Here is a 22,104-nt window from a genome sequence, read left to right on the forward strand (position 1 = left end):
AAGTAATGGAAGAGTCAAAGGAATGTAATCAATGATGGCTGATCACACTATGAGTTCACCTCAGATGGGCATTCAGCTCATCATCAAGTTGTTGATCATGTCTGAGAGTGAATGCACGTGGTCCAATCATGGTGGATTGAACTTTGGCCTGAGCCTCAGTTTGATTTTTATTGATATGAGCTGTATTGGATGCTGTTCAGGAAGCGAGTGCCAATATTCATATTAGCATTTTACAGGGGTCTCCAAACTCACTTCTGTGTAGCTAGACTGCAAATCACTTTGAAAACAGAGTCACCCAAGGATATAACCCGAATATATCATATGTATGAAATTGAACCAGAAAAATTTAAAGCCCATGAGCATGTTCTCCAAATTGTATTTATAGGAGTTTCAATCCCCAATCCCCAGACCCCCTACCTGTCATTGAGCTTACAGAAGCTCTGACACTGAGCTCCATGAAAAGAGAGAGGAGGAGAACCCAAGGGATTGTGGGATTGAGAGATTGAAGAGGAAAGCTTGTGGGGGTGGTTGTGAAAGGTACAAAAGGGAAAAAGGACAAGGAGAAAGAAGATGAAAGAAAAAAGAAGGGATCTATACACCATGGTGTGATTACAGGCTAACTGGGTCTTGTTTGTAATACTTTCCAGATGGGGTCCTACTTTGGCTATGCAGTCGCAGCCACCGACATCAACAATGACGGGTGAGTAGATGGAGTGACAGTAACACGGAGGATGGTCAAATATGGGATAAAGGGTCTGACAAGTGAAGAAATATGGAAACTAAAAGTTAAGAGTAAGGTCACTGAAACAGCAGTCGACATCAGGATTTTCTGCAAGTTTCCCAGTCTTGTTCACTACACTTATGACTCATGATGAATCATGAAAGTTTCCTCTTCTCTTAAAAAATGTTGCACTCCTGCCTCCTCACCACTCATTTCACTTCTCCAAAACTGGTAGAAACAAACTGGGAGAACTTCTTTGGGTTTTACTTTTAAAGTTTATTCCTTGCCTTTCAAATATTTGTCATCCCTTTGAGCTATTTTACAAGTTATGCATCATAGTACAATAATTTAGATTATACTGGATTTTCAAATCAATTTTACTGTCATTGAGTCAAGGGACAGTTGTATTACATGCAGATACTAATTATACATGGTTACATTATTTTTTATCAACTTTACGTCAACTAATTTCAAGTTACGCAATCAAAAACACTTTTAGGTTTGATTTAAAGTGCTTCAAATTAGTTCTAAATATGTTAACATGTGGCGATTGAGCAATTAAGAGAGGGACACAGAATTTTTGTTTATTTTTCCTATCTTAATCTATCAGAAAGTGATGGGAGGGACATTTGATGCTGAATTCATGCTAAGTAAACACCTGTTAACCCGGGGAGTAATAAAGCTAAAAAAAAAAAACTGCATTAGCAGCTATTTGCAGGTTTTCATATTGCTATGTACATCAACAGAAATTTACTTGCCGAGTACAGGAAATTTTAATCAATTTACCAACCTGAAGATGAATCCAGAGGTGAAAAGCAATACTAATGTTTCTCTTCTATGTCTAACATTTCTTTTTTACTCCTGAAGTTAGAATATTAACCAGCTAGCCACTGTCCAACCGAAACAGCAGTATGGTGACATTGGCTAATATCAGTTTAGGAGACATGCTAAATAAAGACACCTGGATCTTGAAGTACAGTTTAGATATCTGATCTGCTTCGCTCTTTATCCACATTTTTTCCCTCCTGCCTTTGCTTGTGTCTCCAGTCTGGATGACCTGGTGGTGGGAGCTCCAATGTTCATGCTCCGGGGGTCCAACGGGCGTCTGGAAGAACTGGGAAAGGTTTATGTGTACCTCCAGAGGGGCCCATTGCAGTTAGAGGCAAGCCAGTCCCACCTCCTTGGTCGGCAGGCTTTCAGCCGGTTTGGAAATTCACTGGCTCCACTGGGTGATCTCAACCAAGATGGATTCAATGGTACCTTTGTTCTATGCAGCATGGATAATATTGCAATATTTTCAAAGCTGATAACCTTTAATGAGGGTCTTTGGGATATCCAGCATGCTGATGTATCCCAGCGAGTACTGACTACGTGACACTTACCTTCTTTAAAAGTTATAAAGTTGTAACATTGTGCTACTGCTGTGTATGCTCAGACATGGCCATTGGCTGCCCCTATGGAGGAGAAGACCAGCAGGGACTGGTTCTCATTTACAATGGCCATGCTGGAGGACTGCAGGACATGCCCACTCAGATGCTCTCTGGTCAGTGGGCTTCAGGCTCTTTCCCAGCCAGTTTTGGCTTTGCACTGCGAGGAAACCAAGATCTGGATCAAAATGGCTACCCAGGTACTCAAGCTGACAGTCCACTAACCTCTACCTTATCTTCATGTGTGATGTCCTTATGGAACTGACATTCACTTTCTCTTCTGGCAGATTTGATTGTTGGAGCTTTCGGGGCAGATAAAGCAGTTCTATACAGGTTTGTGTGCACCCTCAGGAGTATAATGATACATGAATAGACCCTTCTATTTATCCTCATTCTTCCATGGTTTGCGTCTTCAATCAGGGCTCGACCAATAGTGATCGCCAGTGCATCTCTCACAGTGCAGCCAACCATGTTCAACCAGGAGGAGAAGACCTGTGGGCTGATCACTGGAGATGAAACCATTGATGTGTCTTGGTAAAGTTCAGTTCCACCTCTCCATTAATAGAAAAATTATATACTGCTGGATCCAACGTGCATCTTATTTGTCACTGTAGTGGAAATAACTGCTGAACAAAAAGCCTAAGAGTGGTTAAGCTCTCCCAGAATAACTGAACATGGAAAGTCTTTAAATGTTATGTAACACGCGTTTCAGTTCAGTGGTAGCTTTCCAAAGCTTTCCTCCCGAGAATGTCAAATGACTTCATGTTCTTACCGTTTCCTGTCCAGGCTGCACTGAACTACACTCTCAGTTTTCTTAGATCCAGTAAATAAATGGGGAAATTCACCAGGCTCTCAAGATCTTTCCACCAACTCACTTTTACCATTGCATTAAATGTGGAACGTTTTTAGACTACCGTGGCAGGCATTGCCAAAGCTGCTGCTGTTTCAGATTTTGCCCAGTAGGCTGATACAAGTAAGTCTTGTTTTTGTGTTTATTGGTGTTTTTGCTGCCCTGGAAACAAAAAGGAGTGTGAGAGAGAGGAGAAGAGGAAGTGGGGGAAAGGTGGAGCAGCTTAATGGACAGATGAAAAGGGGAGTGGAGCGTTTAGCCAGGAAAAGGTTGGAAAAGCGTTGCAACTGTCTTAAAATGAATCAGATATTGTTTGGCATTAGCATGAGGCTTCCCCTCAGCTCTTTTGGACATTCATACGAGCGCATGCAATACCAGTTGGAAAGGACTAACCAAACTTACACATATTTATGGATATTTCCTAGTTTTCTGAAAGATTCAAAACTTGAAAGTCATAATCCTCAAGGTTTTCCTCTCCAATGACCCCATGGTAACTACCATGGCAACAGATATTGCGGTTTAACATAATAACAATAGACATTTTAAACAGCTCTACTCTCTCTGAAATACGACACAAAAGCAACAGCTGAATATGTTTACATTCACTGTGAGCAGCCAGAACTAAGTGGAGAGACGAGAGGACTGTGTTCCCTGTGGCTTTTTGTGATGTTTTTAAGTTGCAGCAGCAAGGTGCCCCTTTAAGCATTAGCAATTATCCAATAATATTATGGAGCGGAGATAAACTGTAAACATTAGAGCTGAAAAAACAGTAAGACTTGATAACTTTTATTTTATAGTTTACTTGGGAAAACGTGAGTAGACATGTAAATCAAGGCACTATAACATGCAGAAATAATAAAAATAGGGTCTGATTTTGTGACTCTTAAAAGTCCCATAAGCGTTCATCATGGTTGGCAGTGATCCGGAAGATCATTTTTATCTGTATGTTTGTAGGTTTTTTTTTTCACATATTTGTTTGTGTTCATCTTCCAGTGTCAGCGTCACCTTCTGCCTGCTGGCTAATGGGAAACACCTCCCCTCTCATCTAGGTGAGGCATATATACACACCCCCACACACACACATGCACGCACATACGCAAAAAATCACTCACACACACAGATGGTCCCCATTACCTTGCTTTCCTTGTGTAGCCACAAGTATGTTGGACCTCAGTGTGGTCAATTTGGCAGTTAAGATCAAGATAAAAGAACAATCATGTAAATACAGGGTAACTTGGTGGGCTCCAGCAGTTTAGAAGAGTGTGTGTGTGTTTATTTTAAGTAGGCGAGTGTGCATTGTCTGTATTTTTTACACAGCAATGCCCTCAGTACATTTCCATACAGTATATGCAGAACAAAATAGGTCATAAAAGCCCATTACCATGATAATTTTTACCACCACAATATACACAGGATATGGGTGCAACCCTGCGTTTGTGTGCCTATGCATACTATTGCTTTCTATATGTATTTGTTAAGATGTGTCCTTACTTTCTTACCTTGTGTGTATGTCTTCATATATGTTTCTATTCAAGGCTTTGTGATGGAGGTTCAGCTGGACAGTATGAAGCAGAATCAGAAAGATTCTACAAGGAGAACTCTGTTCCTGGACAGCCAGGAGCCCAGTCTGGTGAGGACCATCAGCCTTTCCAATGGGGAGCGCTCCTGCCATGACACCATGATCTATCTGCGGGTGAGTCAAACTGGCTGTGCTCATGCTGTATATCTTACCAATTTGATATTTTTGAAGTGCTTCATTTTGAAAATATGTTTATGCGAGTTTGACAGCATTAAATAATTATAAAACAAAAGCTGTTGGATGCTGCAAGTAAGCTTACAGAAAATAATGTTTATAATCAGCGTGCTAAAAGGCTCATAATGGCAATCCTATTATCCGATTATATGAGGTATCATGTTTGTCATTGCCAATTTCTTGGTGTGTCATCATAAAGCAGAATATTGTAGAGTTAAAAATGTTTCTTTGTGCAAGACCATCATCATCATTAGAAAGGAGAGAGGAGAGCATAATATCCAAACCAAATGTCATGACAATCCATAATCTCTCCACAGTATAACTAAAAAAAAAAAAAAAAAAACAACCTCATGGTTGCACTGGTAGGGAAATGTTCATCCTGTGGGGACCATGAATGTCTGTACTAGCTAGCTATCTAGCAAATCCGATGTAAACAAAAAAACACACACAAAAAAAGCAGCTTGAAGACAATTACAAATGTTTTTAGAAGAAGCAAATCTAGTGAAAACAATGTAAGTAAAGCAGTGTTGTTTGCAAGAAAACTCACAAGGGCACCATTGGAGCATTTATAAGGCCAGGCTGCATTACAGCTGTTTCCTGAAGACTGCAATGAGTACATTCATGCGCACATGAGCATTCATGGCCAAAACGCTGATGATAAGTCTCTGGTTGTAAATGACACAGTTTTTGTCCCCCTTTTATTTCAGTCATATTCCATACTGAAATGAAATCATGTGCTTTACAACCACAAAGGTATTGTTCACTAACTATTCCTCAGACCAGTTGGCTCAGGCTAACACCTCTTTAGGCAGTTTGAATATGTTCTGGTTCTTAAGCCGGTGCCAGATTCCGACTGGGTTCCGTTGGAGCTTCACATCAAAGACTGTTCTGCACCTGCAGCACCTGGTGACTGCTATTAACTCATTGCCAGGACAGAGGTTAAAGTCATTTCCTAATACACACAGTCTGAAGTTTCCATTTGAAGTGCTATTTGTAGTGAAACGACTACAATACCAATCTTCTCGTCACTCAGAGGCAGCCTGATCAAAGGCAGAGTCTGACACAAACACTTAGGTCATGTGTAGATGTTCACTGTAAGGACAAATTAATCAGAGCACTTTGAACTTTGACAGGATAAGAGATGGTTCCAGTCAAAACCATCCGCTCACCTGTGGTGACTTACCTGTTTGGACAGCAATTCTTTTGTGGGCTCTTTCTTTCAATTTAGCACATAAACCCTCCAGTTCAGCTGTGTAATATCCGCTGTTGATCTCTTGACAATGTTTTTCTTCTGCAGGGTTTCGCAATCATCTTTTACAGAAACACTTAAGATCTAAACTAAGGAGAAATTCAAAACCATATCAGCAATTGAAACAAACATGAAACATGAATGCACCAGGTGGAGGTTAATCAACCCGTGAGGCCAATATGTGGATTTGTGTAACTCACACAGTTGTGTCTCTGTCGCAGGGTGAAGAGGAGTTTCGGGATAAACTTTCTCCCATTTACATCAGTCTCAACTTCAGTCTGGATCCTCATGCCCCAGTGGCCCAGCATGGCCTCAGACCGATTCTGAACTATCAGACAGAGCAGCTTATAATGCAGAAGGTAAGAGACACGCAAAAAGCCCAGTTACATCATGCTAAACCCTGCTGAGATATTTTCTGTTGTCAAACCCAAAAACAAGAGAAGAAATCCAACAATCGCCTTTGACTGGTGGTCGACAGTGTCAGGACAACACTGATTGTAATTAATAGCAAATGAATCTCTAAGGAAAACAAAGCACTGTGTTTTTCAGCCCTGAATTGTATCACATGCTGCATAAATAACCTGCACTAATCAGATCGAGGAGCAGTTGCCTTTTTTGTTCTCAGGCTCACAGTTCTTGAGCTCACTGTAATAAGGTCTGATGAAAATACTTGCATTCATATCAACTGCTGAAAAAATTCCTAAATTATTTAAAGCCAGGAGAAAAAGAAAAGATCCCAAGTGGAAATTTCATTACCTAAAGAAAAAAGGCCAGATACTTTCTGGTTCCAGCTTTTCACATGTGGAGTTTTGCATTTAGCATTTTTCTGCCAAATGAAACCCATTAAACCTGAGTAAACTGGATATGTTTTGGATAAAACAAGCGTCTTGAAGACGTACAATATTCCAGGATTTCATACATGTGACAGTAAATGCAAAAGCAATGATGCGTTTGATGGCTTGTTGCAGGCCTTGTTGCTGCATCTGAAGTTTGACTTGGATTTATTTTTGTATTTGAAACATTTTACTCTATGCTGCTTGAACATGATGTGTAATTAATGCATGTCAGAAATATCAAGGTTGAGAAAACGTCCCTAATTTCCCAACCTGGAAACGCTTCAAGGGCTTCTCTTGTTCTGCTCTCCAAGGATATGACGTGTATCTATATATTTCATTACCACACCAAACATCAAGACCGCACCACTTATATGGCCACACGCCTTGTATTTCATGAACTAAACAGATGGTCACCAAAATGATTGCAAACGGAGAGAGAGCATAACAGATGGCAAGATGAATATTATGACCAAACGTTACCAAACAATCTAAAACCATGTACAAGAGGTTCTTCTATACACAGTGGTTCTCTGCACTCTATGTGTCCTGCCGCAGCACATAACCCAGTGTTTACAGTCTGTACGCAGGAAATTTATTTGAAAGGCAAAGCCGGAGGTTACGGGCCGCCATTTTAAAATTGACATCAAATGTAAGGGCCCTCTCTAATGCTGATTCACATATGGTTAGAGGTTGAGGGTCAGGCCTGACAGGCCAAGGGCTGATTACAGCACTCTGGTCTTCGTTGGTGCTTTTTTTGTTTCCTTTACGAAGATTGGAACGGTTTATGCAGGACCGGCGAGTCATGGATCTGCAAAAACACAGAGGGAGGACTGACAGCTCCGTCTGGGCGGGTCGACGCTCAGCTCTCAGACATCTGGTTGTGGTTTGTTTATGTATGTTGTCAGTGGTCTCCTGCACCAAAGCAAAAGCCAGAGTTCTGAAAATGTGCACGTGTTTATGGGAGTGATATAAGGTGAAGCGAGTGTGTGATGTGTGTGTGTGTGTGTGTGTTGTGTGCATGTAAGTGGGTGTTGTTTTTTAATTTACAGATTACAACAACTCCAGAAACCTTCTCCTAATGCATTGGTGAACATAAAAAGGAAGTGTAAAGTATAATGGTGTTATTCACCTTTTTCAAGTGTAATGGACAAGATTCAATTACTCAGTAGTGAGCAGCGAGTCTAGAATTGGGATGCAAACTACTCACCATTTTCTCTCACCTTTCTGGATTTCTAACGACTGCCCCATAAGAACATAAAGCCAGGCACGCATTAGGATGGCTACTGTGTGATTGAAAGACTGTACCAGAAACCAGAAATGATGACATACCAGGCAAAAGCACAGAACAGGTCAGATCCACTAGTCGCCAGCTTCACGACCAGGCATAGTTTTTTCTGGATTCAAAAAGTCACTAACCTCATGAACTAAGGACTTCAAAATACCAGTGGGTGACATAAGCTTGGTTGTGGTGGTGGCACAATGGTAATTTTATGTTTATAAAATGCACAACTATGCATCGTAAGAGGGTTAGCAATACCAGTCAGGACTTGCCATCCATACTCGCACACTCACAGACTTGCAGACTCGCAGAAATGAGATATCAATAAAACTGGGCTACAGCTTGAGCCGCATTGATTCGGTGCATCACATTTAAAAGTAAGAGCTTGCCAAAGCTATCAGAGGTCCACAGTTATACAGAGAATCATCACTGGATTACTTTGATGCTGAAAGAAAAGCAAATTCTGGCATTGTATATGTATTTTTTCCCCTCAAGTGGATTTATGGTCATGCATTGAGAGATGACATCGGAGAAGTGTCACATTGAATCAAAACACATGTGTGTCATGCCTGTTTTAAGATGAGCTATGACTCTGAGTCAAGTATGACTTTTTTATGACTTTCATCACATGCAATATCTTTGTCTCAGACATAGACTGTAAATAAATTTGTATTCATCACGGAATACTGTTCACATATGTCTTTAAATACACTCTGGCCTCCTGCCTGTCCTTCTGCCTCACATGTCATTCTCTCCTATGGCCTACCATGTGGGCCTCACAGTGTGAACACCTTTTGTTCAACCTTGTGCAAACATTTTAACGCACATGTGGAGTAACACTAGGTTTCATGTTGACCCTTTACGTTGAGCGCAGCCATAGTGATCAGCTTGTGGTGCAGTAAGTGTCTTCGACTGGCTTCAAATGAGGAGTGTCAAACGTTTCAGGGGGGGAAATGGATTGCAGCTAAAACCAGCTGAAACCAGCTGAAACCAGCAGAAAATCCTGGTTGTGTTGCCATCAAGCTATTAAAATTTTATATTGTGGCAGTGATGACAATTGACTCTAGTTTATCTCATGTTAGATCATTGCTGGGTGTGGTCACAGTGCAACAGGCCACAATTCTGACCACACCATCGCTTAAACTTGCATTACTCTAAATTTTTACTGTGTCACACTCCATTATTCACACTATCAACGCTTTTCCACTAATAGCCATATCATGCATCAATGTTCTGAAATTGTTTCACTTAGTTTTTATTGTTACTGGTGGCTTTCCTCTATTGACACAGGATTCAAATTACATACCCTCTTGGTTTGAAGATTCTCTTGTGATTTAAAAATACTTCTTTTCCTGTGAATTCTAGTGTTTCTCACCATGAATGTTGAGTAATGCACCATCATTTCCACAAAAGGACCTCTGAACCAGTTACAGTAGAATATTCCTTTTGTGATGATCTCCAATGTTTTTCATATTTGACAACACCACCATCATAACTTCCTTTAAGGGCTAACCATTAAGAAGCAGCAGCTGATGTTCAGTGTGTGTTAAAGTATTTAAGAGAGAATTTTATTACATTTTCTGGAGCACGTAGTTGGTAATTCTGTTGAACTATACTGTACTTCATGTGTTTCTGATATTTGCTTTCCCTTGATGATATAAATAGGATGGATACTAATGCCTGATTACTAATCTGGTAGAGCCTCAACATTGTCTTGGCATGATGTGAAAGAATCATTGGAACATCAGATATAATTATGATGTTTGTGTTTTCAGTGCTACATGGCTTAAAGGTGGCCAAAAGGGCGATAGTGTGGCGGACATGGGTCAACATGGGCCGCATAGATGAAGGTTTGGGAAAGATGAAGACATGAAAAGTTGTGAGGACAGGAAAGACAGGATTGCACTTATCACTTGTGTCATGTTAAGTCTATAATGGCATGCGTGTGGTACTGATTGTTGTTGATAGCCTTTTGAGTTCTGGGTAAGTCTAAAACCAGACACTTGAATGGTGAATCTCCACTGAGACACTGTTAACCACTGCCAGGCTGATTCTATCCTCTCCATAGCATTCTTTTACAATGTAATGTTTCCCATATGTTTGAGAAATGGGGGCAACGGCAACACTGTCAGTACAGAGCTACATGGGAGAAGTGGTGGAGACAGAGGAAAGAGAATAAAGCAAAGTTCAAGGGATATGCTGGAAAAGACAATACAGTCAAATCGAATCACATCACATTTATCTTTCACTGTGGGTTTGACCATGTCAACTGTCATGTGAGACTAAAGAGCAAGATTAAGCCCTATTCTCCTCTAAATGTAAGGCTTTTACTTTTTCTGTTCAAGGCTTTTCCACAAAAATGTCACAGTTCTTTGCAAGGAATTCATTTTGTCCTTTTATCCTCCGAAACCCTCACCATGTTTCTCTGTTCTTCCCTTTCTTCTTTCCCACATGTAGAGCACACATTACGTCTCTGCTGCAAACATGAAAGGACAATGCTTTTGCACAACAGCTTGGCATCTGGTTTTTACAAATATTGGTACAGTTGTACAGGATATGTATAGTCTGTATCTTCTTGTATCCTCTCATTAAATCATGAGACTTAGTGGACTGGCTTCTGTAAACATCCACTTCCTACAAAGTTTCATTCTCGCCATACCTTAAGACTCTGTTCCCTGGATAGCTCTTACTCTTTCAGCCATCATATCCAGCCCTGGCTCGTCCTTGGCCCAATAGCCCTCTTCCTACATTTATCTCTGTTCTCCTCCCTTTTACAGGCCCAGATTCAACTTGATTGTGGAGAAGACAACATCTGTGTCCCTGACCTCAAACTGGCTGTTTATGGGTGAGAGGAAATCACCTTTTAATCCCTTTACCTGATTCAACAAACAAAATATCAACCCTAACGTACCACAGAATATGTTTCTGGTAGGTCGTTTGTCATGCATGCACGAGCAGCAGTTGCCATCTTGTTGGACCAAAGTGAACAACAACCCTTATAGGAACCACATATAAAAAAGCTGCAGTGACATAGGCTTCACGACTGGAAAGATGTTAATTGAGTTTTTGGCCACTTGATGGAAGCAAAAATAATTGCCAGATGGTAACACTGACATAAAATTGATATCTATTGACATATTTGTGTATTTAGATATTCATTAGCAATCTCTACATACATTAGTATTCATGAAGAGTCATTTTTCAAGCCATCGAAATCGCTTCACTTGCTTGTAGGTCGTTCATCCATGTTGCTTTCACTACTTGTTCTCTATGCTTTTAAAAGCCTATCAGGGAGCAGTGGTGAGTAAATGCATCATAATTTAATTATAAATTATGATGCATGTTATAAGTCTAAATGGCACACAAACAAACAAACAAACAAAAAGAAGCAGAGTGGTGTTGACATCAGGAATAAACACCAAATATGATGCATTTTAAAACTAAAACATGAGAAGGGCTGCAGCGTTGATCAAATGTCCACACTAGTTTTATCTTTGCTTTGGTTACCACCACCTGTCGAGGGATGTATTTATACAGGAAGTACAGAGCAAGTTCATAAAAGCTACCTGACAAGTGCTTGATTGATGAAAGCAGTGTGTGAGCCGAAACAGCAAAACCAAAACAAGAACCGAAAAGAGCTAAGTTGAGAATGTTCCCCAGAGCTGAAGGGAACCGTCGATTTTGCTGTTAATCTTTGTGGGTAATTCACAACAAGTGAGCCCCTTTGACCTCACATATTGTCCTTTAAGCCATGGGTAAAATAGAAAACATCTGATTTAACTGTCATAATGTAGAACAGCTTGGAAAATAAAGCTCAGGCTGAAGAAAATGCTGTGGAAAATGAAGGTTAATTGTTGGCTGTTTTTTTTTTTAAGCCAGAGTAGAGTATCCATGTTTTGCCTTAATTTGATAAATAACAGGAGGAGACAGACAGGTAGACAGAGCAAGAGGGACACAGAGAGAGAGACATACAGACACAGAGTAAGAGAGAGAGAGAGGGAGAGAGAGAGGGGGCGAGGGGGGCAAGAGAGGGCTGTGACATGAATCAAAACTCCCCCAAGCCAGACTCAAACAGTGGCAGATTTAAAGAGCTCATAAGTAAATGATACTGCACATTGTGCACATAAAAAATAACACACACTTCTTGAGGTCGCGAGCAAAATGTGTTTGACTCAGGGTCAGTTTACCCTGTGAACTCAGTTAACCATTGATACTGACACTGAAGTATTGTATGGAGGAAAAAGCCCTGACTCCGGGCATACTCACCTAATGTTGTTAATCATGTATGCTTATTTGTGAATGGAGGTTGGCCAGATATTTAGCAGTGTCTCGGTTCATTCACACACACACACACACACACACACATACACATTTTCTCAGACTCTCTCCTCCCAAACAGCTAGCTCTGTTTTTTATTACAGGGCCATGTGATTTCTCTTAGCAGCAGAGTGCGAAAAGATTCCCATGAAAACTCAAAGATCTACATTTGTATCAGCCACAGAACCAAATGATCCTGCGTATCCACTGAACAGATTTTCTCTTCTCCTCTCCAACATATAAGCCATAGCATTTTTCTCTTGCTGGCCAAGAATTCATGGATGTTGGGACGGCTAGCGTTCACAGCCTAGGGGGTTGTCACTGCTGTTTTGGTTTTAACCTTTTGGCTTCCGTCACACTTTTATGAGCTTTATGATTCACTGCATTTTTCCAACAAATGACACTGTAGTTAATGTCTACTATATGCTGCAGACTTCTGTCTACTCCCCCAGCATCTGGTCAGTGTTGGTGTTTGGGGATCAGCGTTGCTTGCTCTGCATTCACAAAACCCTCCCTGACTTAATTAAAATCATATGGCAGTTGTCTTACCTAGCAAGGGGTCACTGTGTCCAAACTTTCTGAAGAGAGGGGGAGGGAGGGAGAAAAAAGAACCCCGATTCTGACCCTGAACCAGACTCCTCTCCCCCTTTCTGCTCAATAGAAACAAGAATTTACTACCACAAAGCATAGGTTTTGGGCGGAGGGATGGGGATGGAGGGTGTTGAGAGGATTTATCACAACACTGAAAGTGTGTTTACACACAGGGGGTGTCAACGTGACCGTGCTAAATACAGTGGGGGTTGGTTTCCTGAGACAAATCACAGTGATCAGATTTGGGTCATTTCCCAGGTCAGTCATGGGCAGATATGCGGGAGAAAATTGCCTTTGGGGTCTGCCTCAAACAGAGAAGTATTGTCTGGATCAACTTCATGTTCCTGCTTTTCATTATGCTTTGCAATCGCTCCTTGGGCATTTCAGTGGTGCCCTGCACCAACTCACTTACAATTGACTTAGCAGCAGAGATAGCACAAATTAATCTGCCAGAATTGAGAGGCTGTAAACAATAGCTGCTGCTTTTGGCCATTTTTCTTGCCACATGGATAAATAGGTTTTGGAAAGAGTGCCTTTTGAAGAAGAGAAAGTGCAGCCGTGACACTGTCTCTGTAAATGCTGTGGCGTGGTGAGGTAAATTCTAACATCGGCATATCAACATATTCACAGTGACTGCAAACATATTAAAGTTGGCTAGTTACAATCTTACTTACTTACTTACTATGTGAAGTTGAGTCTTATGGGAATGTCACCAATTTTGCAGCTATTTTGTCACAAAATATTGGACAGATGAAAGATGATAGCTAACCAATTAAAGCGCTATTCAATTTAAAAGAGTGAGGATAGTGATGTGATAACATACAGGGGATTTCACTCTGGACTCGCTAGTTTGCAAACATGACATATCTATCTGTCAAGATCCATTTATTCCTGTCCAAAATGAATAGTGCGTCTTATTATGGTTAAACCGTTGTCTCTCAGCTGGAAAACCTTTATATTTATGGCCCTTTTATGATTGCATAGTAAAACATTCAGAAGAAACGTGGTGCTGATGTTGTGCTTCTCCTCCTCCAGCGACAGGACAGAGGCTTACCTCGGTGATGAAAACTCCTTGAGCCTGACCTTCAATGCCAGGAACGAGGGAGAGGGAGGGGCGTACGAGGCGGAGCTGTATGTGGTACTTCCCCCGGAGGCTGACTACAGCGGGATAGCTCGCAACAATGCGGTGAGCACGAGTGTTACTGTTACTGGAATCTGAGCTCAGGCTCTTTATGGGTACGAGTAATGGTTTTCATTGCCAATTTCTTTATCACTGAAATATTATTATTCTCTAACTTGAGCACAGTACCAAGTTTGGAAAACCCACAATGTGTACGTATCACCACTGAGATCTGAGCAGAGCAAAAGACCGTAAAAACAAATCAAACATGAGAATTCTTGTAACAGAGAATACACTGTAATCCAAGCTTTTATAAAAGCTGTTAGTTCACTCAGATGTATCCAAGTGCCTTGTTATAAAAAGAAGCTAAATATTTTACATTATTTGATGCTTTTGTGTCTTTTCCAGAGCTTGACTCAGCTGACGTGCAGCTATGAAGCAGAAAACCAGACCCGCTATCTCTTGTGTGATCTGGGAAACCCCATGAAGCCTGGTAGCAGTGTAAGAGTCGACAAAACCAACATGTTGCTTTTGGCCTTTTTTAGTTTTTATGTCTTATCACAATTAAGTCAAGTTATAATATTCTTGTGCAGAATAATTGATGCATAAGCAAACTGGAACTGTTTTCTTATTGATCTGATATAACATACAAAACATTGCTCAGGCTTTTCCCAGTTTCCAGCAGCTGGGGAATAACTTAGGCTGAGTTTTTTACTGTTTACCATCTGTTATCTAAGAGAAATTATTGGCACTTCTGAAGAATGAAAACCTTTCATCATCCCTACAAATGGGATGAAATGATCAGGTGGATTTTGATAAGTAAAAATAAACAAGGCGTAATAACAAGAGGCAAAGACACCCGCTGAAAAAAAAGGTCTTGTTGTGATTTTTCATTTTCTGTGGGTCATTTAATAGTTATGGGCTGGCCTTCGGTTCACCGTGCCCAGACTGAAGGACACTCACAATACTGTACAGTTTGAACTCCAAATACGAAGGTAGGTCACAGCAAGAATACTTTTGTCTATTTTTTTCAATGCTTTCAATTCAGTTTTGGATTACATTACAAGTTCACAATGTTAAATCAATGATTATAACATTTCTGTAGTCCAATATTACTTATCCTTTATTAAAATCTATTAACTTTATGTTGTTTTTTATGTTGTAGTAAAAATGCAAACAACTCTGAGAGTGAGGTGGTGCAGTATGAGCTGGAGGTGGCTGCGATGGCTGATGTTATTCTACAGGGGTGCGCTTGATTACCGCCTCTAGTTCTACATTATTACGTCAGTCTCACATAATCATTCCAACCACTGTGATAAAGATGCCAAACTCTGTGTTTGTGTCTGACTGCAGAGTTTCCCGGCCAGACAAAGTCATCTTTCCTCCTCCCAACTGGACTGTTCATCAGACTCTGAGGGAAGAGCAGGAGGTCGGCCCTGAGCTGCAGCATGTCTATGAAGTAAGCCGGGATTTCTTACAAAACTGTGCTCATGTGATGCCGCTCAGCCAATCATTGTGACTCAAGTCAGAGCATATGAATGAGGTATACACACACGGGAGAGATAAGAAAGACAATGTCAGAGGGCCCATGATGATGATTGGAGGGAGGGTGAAAAGGTGACATTAAAGCTTTTTTTTTCTTATTCAGGAAAATGGACTTCATAAAAAACGTTAAGGTGAACTGAGTTATATTATGAATCTGTTAATATTAGATGCCATCTACTCTGCTCCCACATATGTGACAAATCAACTGCTCAACCCTGCTAGGTTTGCGTTTGCATTTATTAACATTAACATTTTTATGAGTTCAGCATCAAACGTCATTCAAAAGTTGTCTCCAGAGGTGGAAAGCAATGACAATGGTAATTTTTTTCCAGGTAAGCCCACTCCATCTGGTAATTTTCCAACAGCCACCATAGCGTCCAAATGCCGCAAAGTTGTGGCGTGGCTAAATACTGCCACCAAGAAGCCACATTTTATAATGTACAAATAGACCCTTTAAGTTCCATCAGTGTAAAAAAATGTTAGGTGTCACTGCAGGCATGCAACAAAATTATGTTTGGTGTCTCTCAGAACACTACAGTAAAAATAAAATCGAAGTAAAATGTACGACCAGAAAACAAAAAATACTTATAGGGACAGAACACATATCGACGTACAACAGTGCAGTTTAAGTGCAGTGTAGAGTATACTTAAGGCCACTGTGATTATGCACAACCACAACCACAATCTTGTTTTCAAATGAATGCTAATGTTGCTCAACCCAACCTACATATTTAGCTAACCCGAAAGGTTGCCTGATAATTTAATAAAGGCACATGTTTGTTTCCATTTTACTACAAGAGATTACATTTCTCTTCATTTAACCTTTGTCAGACATGCAGTGCATCTGTCTCTGATAAAGATTTATTCCATTCCATTAAGTTTAAACAGACAGCATCTTAGATCAAAATTTGCCTGTCTCTTTCAGCTGGTGAATAATGGTCCAAGTGTGGTCAGCCAGTCAACATTAGAGGTAAAATGCCCCCTGAGGACTCCCAGCCATGAGCTGCTCTACCCTATGGAAGTAGTTACTGAGGGGCCGCTGAGCTGCTCCTCCCAAACCACTTTTAATGCACTGAAACTCAAGGTGAGGACACACACACACACCTCAGTCGGTATGGTCAGGCCAGTAGCCCTGTTCTGCACTTGCCCATGTTAATGATTCTGTCAATGTCTTCTTGTATGAAACTCCAGCCTCCAGCAGCAGATGATCCTACATCACTGAACTCAAACACTGAGCACCACATCCGGAGGAGGGAAGCACATCCGCTGGCTGAACATGGAAACCTGGTGAGACCCCATGAAAGAAATAGAAATTCAATTTGTAAAGAGGATTTATGGGAAATTTGGGAAAAATTGGAATTGGAGCTGTTCACAGATTCTTGTAGCAATGTTGTGCTCAGGATTAATATCAAGTCCATCAATCCACCAAGATTACCCACAATGCTCACGGATTTCTGATGTATTTGGCTGTTATGTTCGTGGCAGCCAATGTGAACAGCCATTACTTTAAATACTTGATATGTTCCCTTGACTGTATAAGCAGACTATGGAAATTTTTACCGCTGGAATCCTTAAACTGGCATTAAAGAATCTTATTTTGAAGTGCTGCTATTGCTACATTTCGAGCAGTTTACTTACCAGCCCAGAAGAAATGCTGAGAGTATCGCATAAAACTTAATTTCCTCAGAGCTGGACACCAATGAGCCCAGACATTATTGCGTTTAATGTATCCTTTCACTCCAAACCTCCTGAGCACATTTGTTACTCATCAGGATAGAATTGTTGAGTCCATGTGTTTCATAAGGACCCCAGGAGGTGTTTGTTTTTCTCCTTCTCTTTCCTCCTTGAGTCAGCATGTAGGAGTGGGATCGCACTGACGTGAGTCTGTTCAGCTATTCAGTCCAAGCACACCACAACAGAGGCTCTTAAATAAAGTCAATGGCTCTTGTGTTGAGTGTTCAATCCCACCGGGTTTCTTTTCTGACTGTGTGTGTGTGGGTTTTTGTTGAGTGGGTTTGCATGCTTACGTTGTGTATTTAAACTGAAGTAGTCCAATGTGATTGTATGAAGAAGCAGCTCTCGCCCCTGAACTTGAAAAAAAAAATTGAATCATAATGAGATTACCTCTTTGACCGGAGGAAATGGGAATAGATATAATGAGCCCTGGTCAACATCTCCGGTTGCTTGCTGAAATTGTTTCTGGGATGAGATTAATTAGGTTTATGATACAGGCCTGGTTTACTTTGGTGCAGCTTGCGTCACTGGCCGTAATGCCACTGACGGCTCATCTCTAATGCTATTCAAATGATCCAACTTTAAATTAGAGGATCCAACCCCATAAGAACATTTCCAAACATTCACTCTTCACTGTCTGGAAATCGGTTGTTCATTTATGTATGAATCACTAACAACATGCAAGGTTACAGCGTATCGTATACTGAGTCTGCGTTCAAGTCTACTGTACTTTAGAAGCTAAACATCCAAAGTCTGTTATGCAGCTTTGCGTCTTTAAAAGAGTGTAATGCGCTTATAGGGGGACATCATCAGATGTCACTGCACACATCCTTAATAAGAAAATTTAAACGAAAAAGTGAAACAAACAAACAAACAAAAAAAAAAAAAACTAAATACAGGTGATGCAGTGGGACACAAAGCAGCCTGAGATGCTGCCTGTCACTGTAACAACAGGCTCTAATGAATGGAAATGATTTGCCTCGCAGGAGAATTTATTAGTTAAAAGAAAGTGTGTTGAATGCCACGCTCATTGTTTCCCTCCTCAGACCTGCTCTACAGCGGAGTGCTGGCAGCTGCAGTGTAGTGTCGGGCTGTTGGAGAGAGGAGCCAGTGTCATCCTGGCTGTTCGCTCCAGGATCTGGGCTGAAACCTTCATTGAGGTGAGACCACAGGTCATTGCTGCTCTCTGCCATTGGTCTTATGTACACGGTTAATGCAGAACGCTCCGGACTGGTGAGGATACCAACATGAAGTCAGATCTCTGTTCTTATACTGCCCTCTGCTGGAGAATACTGTAAAGTTATAGTTTTTTTAATACTTGCAAATTATTTGCAGAATATCCACCAGCACATAATTAGCTGTGTTAAACAATAACTGGGGGATAAATAAAAACATAAACCCTAAACCCTGCTTTGCTTTGCCTTTACACAGAAGGCCTACAAACAGCATGTCCTCGAGTGCTCTGTCCAGTTCCAAGTGAACAAAATGCCTTACTCTATTCCTCCGAAATTCAAACCAATGGGATCCAAAAAGGTAACGTCATCTAATTCTTTTATTGGATTTCACAATTTCACAACTTTATAAGCTATTAGAAAGCCACAGAGGCTCATTTGATGGCTGTGGTTTCCTGTCGCTCAGGTGGTGTTTGCTGTGATGTGGAACAAGCCGGACAGTCTGTTCTCTGTCCCAGTGTGGATCATCATCCTGGCTGTTCTAGCTGGGCTGCTGTTACTCGCCCTGCTCATATATCTACTGTACAAGGTACTGAGCTGGTGAATTACCTTTGCATGGCCCCACTGCCATTCCAAAAAGGGCCACTGGTATGGAAAAAAGTTTAATTCAGTTTTGAGTAGTAGGTTTTCATCCAATAAGGTGTCCACGTTTTCCTGATTATATGGTGATTTATTACAGTTCTCCAATTGAAGCCATAATCAAATTTCACTACAGAAAAAATTATCTGTGTCTTATATTAACTTCATATTTTCATGTTAAAAAAAACTGCTTGCTTCTACCAAGACATTTCCACACACTAATCAGCCACACCAGTGAATAACTCAGTGACAACATGGGTACTGCCTCACGTGGGGGAAGGTGCACTCAAACAAAACCCAAAGCGAAAATGGCCCTTACCATTACCACTGAGAGGCTCCTCTCATTCTATCACGTGTTAAGGGTGAATACTAGAGCACTTATTAGAAAAACTAAGAATGTTCCTTTTTTTTAAGTCTAGAGTTGATCATGTTTGCTTCTAAACTTTCTCTCTGTCTGTTTCCCTGTAGATGGGCTTCTTTAAAAGGTCAGATCCATACGGTACGACCATGGAGAAGGCCCAGCTCAAACCCCAGGCATCTTCTGAAGCTTAGCTCAAGGACAGAGCTTTTCCAAGGAACTGGAATGATCCTTAGATTCCCATACACAGAAGGAAACTTGCTTAGGATAGCTAGGCAACCCATTTATGAATGGATAATTATGGGTGCTGTATCACTGGAATACAAAATATCTGGTGCTGCACTAAAATGCCAAAGCAGGAAAGATGACTTCGAAAGTTGTGCATGTACTCCGATCAGGTATAACATTATGACCACTGAGATGTGAAGTGAATAACTCTAATTGTCTCTTCATCATGGCACCTGTTAAGGAGCAAGTGGACATTTTGTTCTCAAAGTTCATGCGTTAGAAGCAGAAAAAAACAAGCTTAAGCATTGGAGCGAGTTTGATAAGGGTCAAACGGTGATGGCCAAAGTGATGATCAGAGCATCTCCGAAACTGGAGCCCCTGTGGGGTTTTCCCAATCTGCAGTGGTCACTATCCATCAAAAGTGGTTCAAGGAAGGAACAGAGGTGAACCGGCGACAGGGTCATTGGGGGCCAAGGCTCACTGATGCACATGGGGATCGACCACATGGTCCGATCCAACAGAAGAACTACTGCAGTAATGGAAGAAGGAGACCTGGTCTGATGAATCATGTTTTCTTTAACATCACGTGGATGGCAAAGAAGGTGTGTGTTGCTTACCTGGGGAACACATGGCACCAGGATGCATTATGGGAAGAAGCCAGCAGAGGCAGTGTGATGGGAAACCTCTGTGTGGATGTTACTCCGACACGTTCCACCTACAGAAGCATTGTTGTAGGCCAGCTACATCCTTTCATGGAAACAGTATTCTCTGATGTCTGTGGCCTCTTTCAGCAGAATAATGTGCCGTGCCACAAAACAAAAATGGTTCAGGAATGGTTTGAGAAGCACAACAAGAAGTTTGAGGTGTTGACTTGGCTTCAAGATTCCCCAGATTTCCTTCCAATTGAGCATGGCTCTGCTGGAAAAATTAGTCTGATCCACAGAGGCCCCAACTCAAAACTTACAGGACTTAAAGGATCTGCTGCTAACATCTTGGTACCAGATACCACAGCACACCTTCAGGGAATCTGTGCCTCGACAGGTCAGGCCTGCTTTTACCAACACAATATTAGGCAGGCAGTCATAATGTTATGCCTGGTCAGTGTATATGTACTGTATATGTGCATTTCTCTTTTGGATCTCCATTCAGAGCAAGACTTGCTTTTACAGAAAAAGAAACACAAAGATTCGCCTCCCCGTGAAAAAAAAAAAAAAAAAAACGCTTTTGGAAAATACTCCATGGACAGTACACAATACAGGAAAACAAATGCATCTTCAACAAAGGCACTCATGTAACAGCATTTCTTTACCCCTAAAAGGTCTATTGTAAACCATGTTTGCAGTCCCAATGTTTAATACCTTTTGAAATTCCTGCTTTTGTATGATCTATACACCACTCGTTATTTATGGCACAGTGTTTTCCTGTTGATTGTTGAATGTTGTACTGTACTGTCTGCAGGACAATCCTGGTGAAACTGCAATGTTTAACTTGAAGTATTCCTCTCCCATATTGGGAGGTATTTTGTGTGTTGCAATGTGTGTGATGCATTCTTTGTGTTATGACTTGTTGGTGTTGTGGCCCAGAATAAAACCTAATTTTGTATACCCATCCAAAATGTTGATTGATGCGCGAACTGTGAGCAAACAGGGGTAAAAGACACCAAACATTATTTGGCATCAAGTTACTGAGACATGGTCACGGTCACAGGAATGGCTTTCGGAGCCAGTGAAGAGGAAAATGGACAGGGTTAAACGATTAAAAAAAGAAATGCTCTGGATGTTTTGTGTGTTTGTGCTGGCTGACTGGGATTTGAACTGGTACGCTTACTGAAGGAAATTAAGGAAGGTCCCTTTAACCTGAACACTGGGGCATATAATCTGCATATAATCTAACCCTAACCCTGTTGTGATGCAGTTTGTTCATCTGTCTGTCTCTCTTCGTTGGCTGTAAAATAGACTGGCCTAGCTCAGGATATTGGCTGGGATTGGCTCCAGTGTGAGTGAGTGTTTTGAACCATCCTGTTGGTTAATTTGGCCATTTGTCATCTTGCAGGATAAATTAAACACACTAACTGTAGATCAAACATCTTCAAACTGGTCAGTTGGAATCATCACATCAACATGAACTATTTTCTTTAGAGTTCTGCATTTCTTAAATAATTTCTCAGCCAGGGTTAGGGATAGGGTTAGCTCTCTGTCTCTTCACTTTTCTCCCCTGCTTGCTCTCTCTTTTACTGAACGTGTGTGTGTGTGTGTGTGTGTTTCCTGGCTATAAAAGCAAATGTC

At 41.0% G+C, this 22,104-nt stretch overlaps 1 protein-coding gene across 2 annotated transcripts in view; it reads left to right on the forward strand.

The window, feature by feature from the left end:
- Positions 1 to 21,074, forward strand: part of LOC115043775 (integrin alpha-5-like) — a 38,172-nt gene extending 17,098 nt beyond the window's left edge. Inside the window, exons 11-30 of one of the 2 annotated variants that reach the window (XM_029502467.1) lie at positions 648 to 700; positions 1,769 to 1,977; positions 2,157 to 2,348; positions 2,436 to 2,481; positions 2,569 to 2,682; positions 3,992 to 4,047; positions 4,534 to 4,691; positions 6,222 to 6,359; positions 10,893 to 10,960; positions 14,059 to 14,209; positions 14,552 to 14,644; positions 15,059 to 15,138; positions 15,309 to 15,389; positions 15,497 to 15,602; positions 16,614 to 16,772; positions 16,880 to 16,975; positions 18,469 to 18,582; positions 18,854 to 18,955; positions 19,061 to 19,183; positions 19,702 to 21,074. In XM_029502467.1, the coding sequence (XP_029358327.1) occupies positions 648 to 700; positions 1,769 to 1,977; positions 2,157 to 2,348; positions 2,436 to 2,481; positions 2,569 to 2,682; positions 3,992 to 4,047; positions 4,534 to 4,691; positions 6,222 to 6,359; positions 10,893 to 10,960; positions 14,059 to 14,209; positions 14,552 to 14,644; positions 15,059 to 15,138; positions 15,309 to 15,389; positions 15,497 to 15,602; positions 16,614 to 16,772; positions 16,880 to 16,975; positions 18,469 to 18,582; positions 18,854 to 18,955; positions 19,061 to 19,183; positions 19,702 to 19,785 (2,223 nt within the window). In that variant the 3' untranslated portion in view covers positions 19,786 to 21,074. Of the gene's footprint in view, positions 1 to 647; positions 701 to 1,768; positions 1,978 to 2,156; positions 2,349 to 2,435; positions 2,482 to 2,568; positions 2,683 to 3,991; positions 4,048 to 4,533; positions 4,692 to 6,221; positions 6,360 to 10,892; positions 10,961 to 14,058; positions 14,210 to 14,551; positions 14,645 to 15,058; positions 15,139 to 15,308; positions 15,390 to 15,496; positions 15,603 to 16,613; positions 16,773 to 16,868; positions 16,976 to 18,468; positions 18,583 to 18,853; positions 18,956 to 19,060; positions 19,184 to 19,701 lie in introns of both variants that reach the window. The other variant, XM_029502469.1, reaches the window with a different exon arrangement.
- Positions 21,075 to 22,104: the final 1,030 nt, after the last annotated feature.

This window comes from Echeneis naucrates, chromosome 5, assembly GCF_900963305.1.
Source record: "Echeneis naucrates chromosome 5, fEcheNa1.1, whole genome shotgun sequence".
In the NCBI taxonomy this organism is placed as follows: domain Eukaryota; kingdom Metazoa; phylum Chordata; class Actinopteri; order Carangiformes; family Echeneidae; genus Echeneis; species Echeneis naucrates.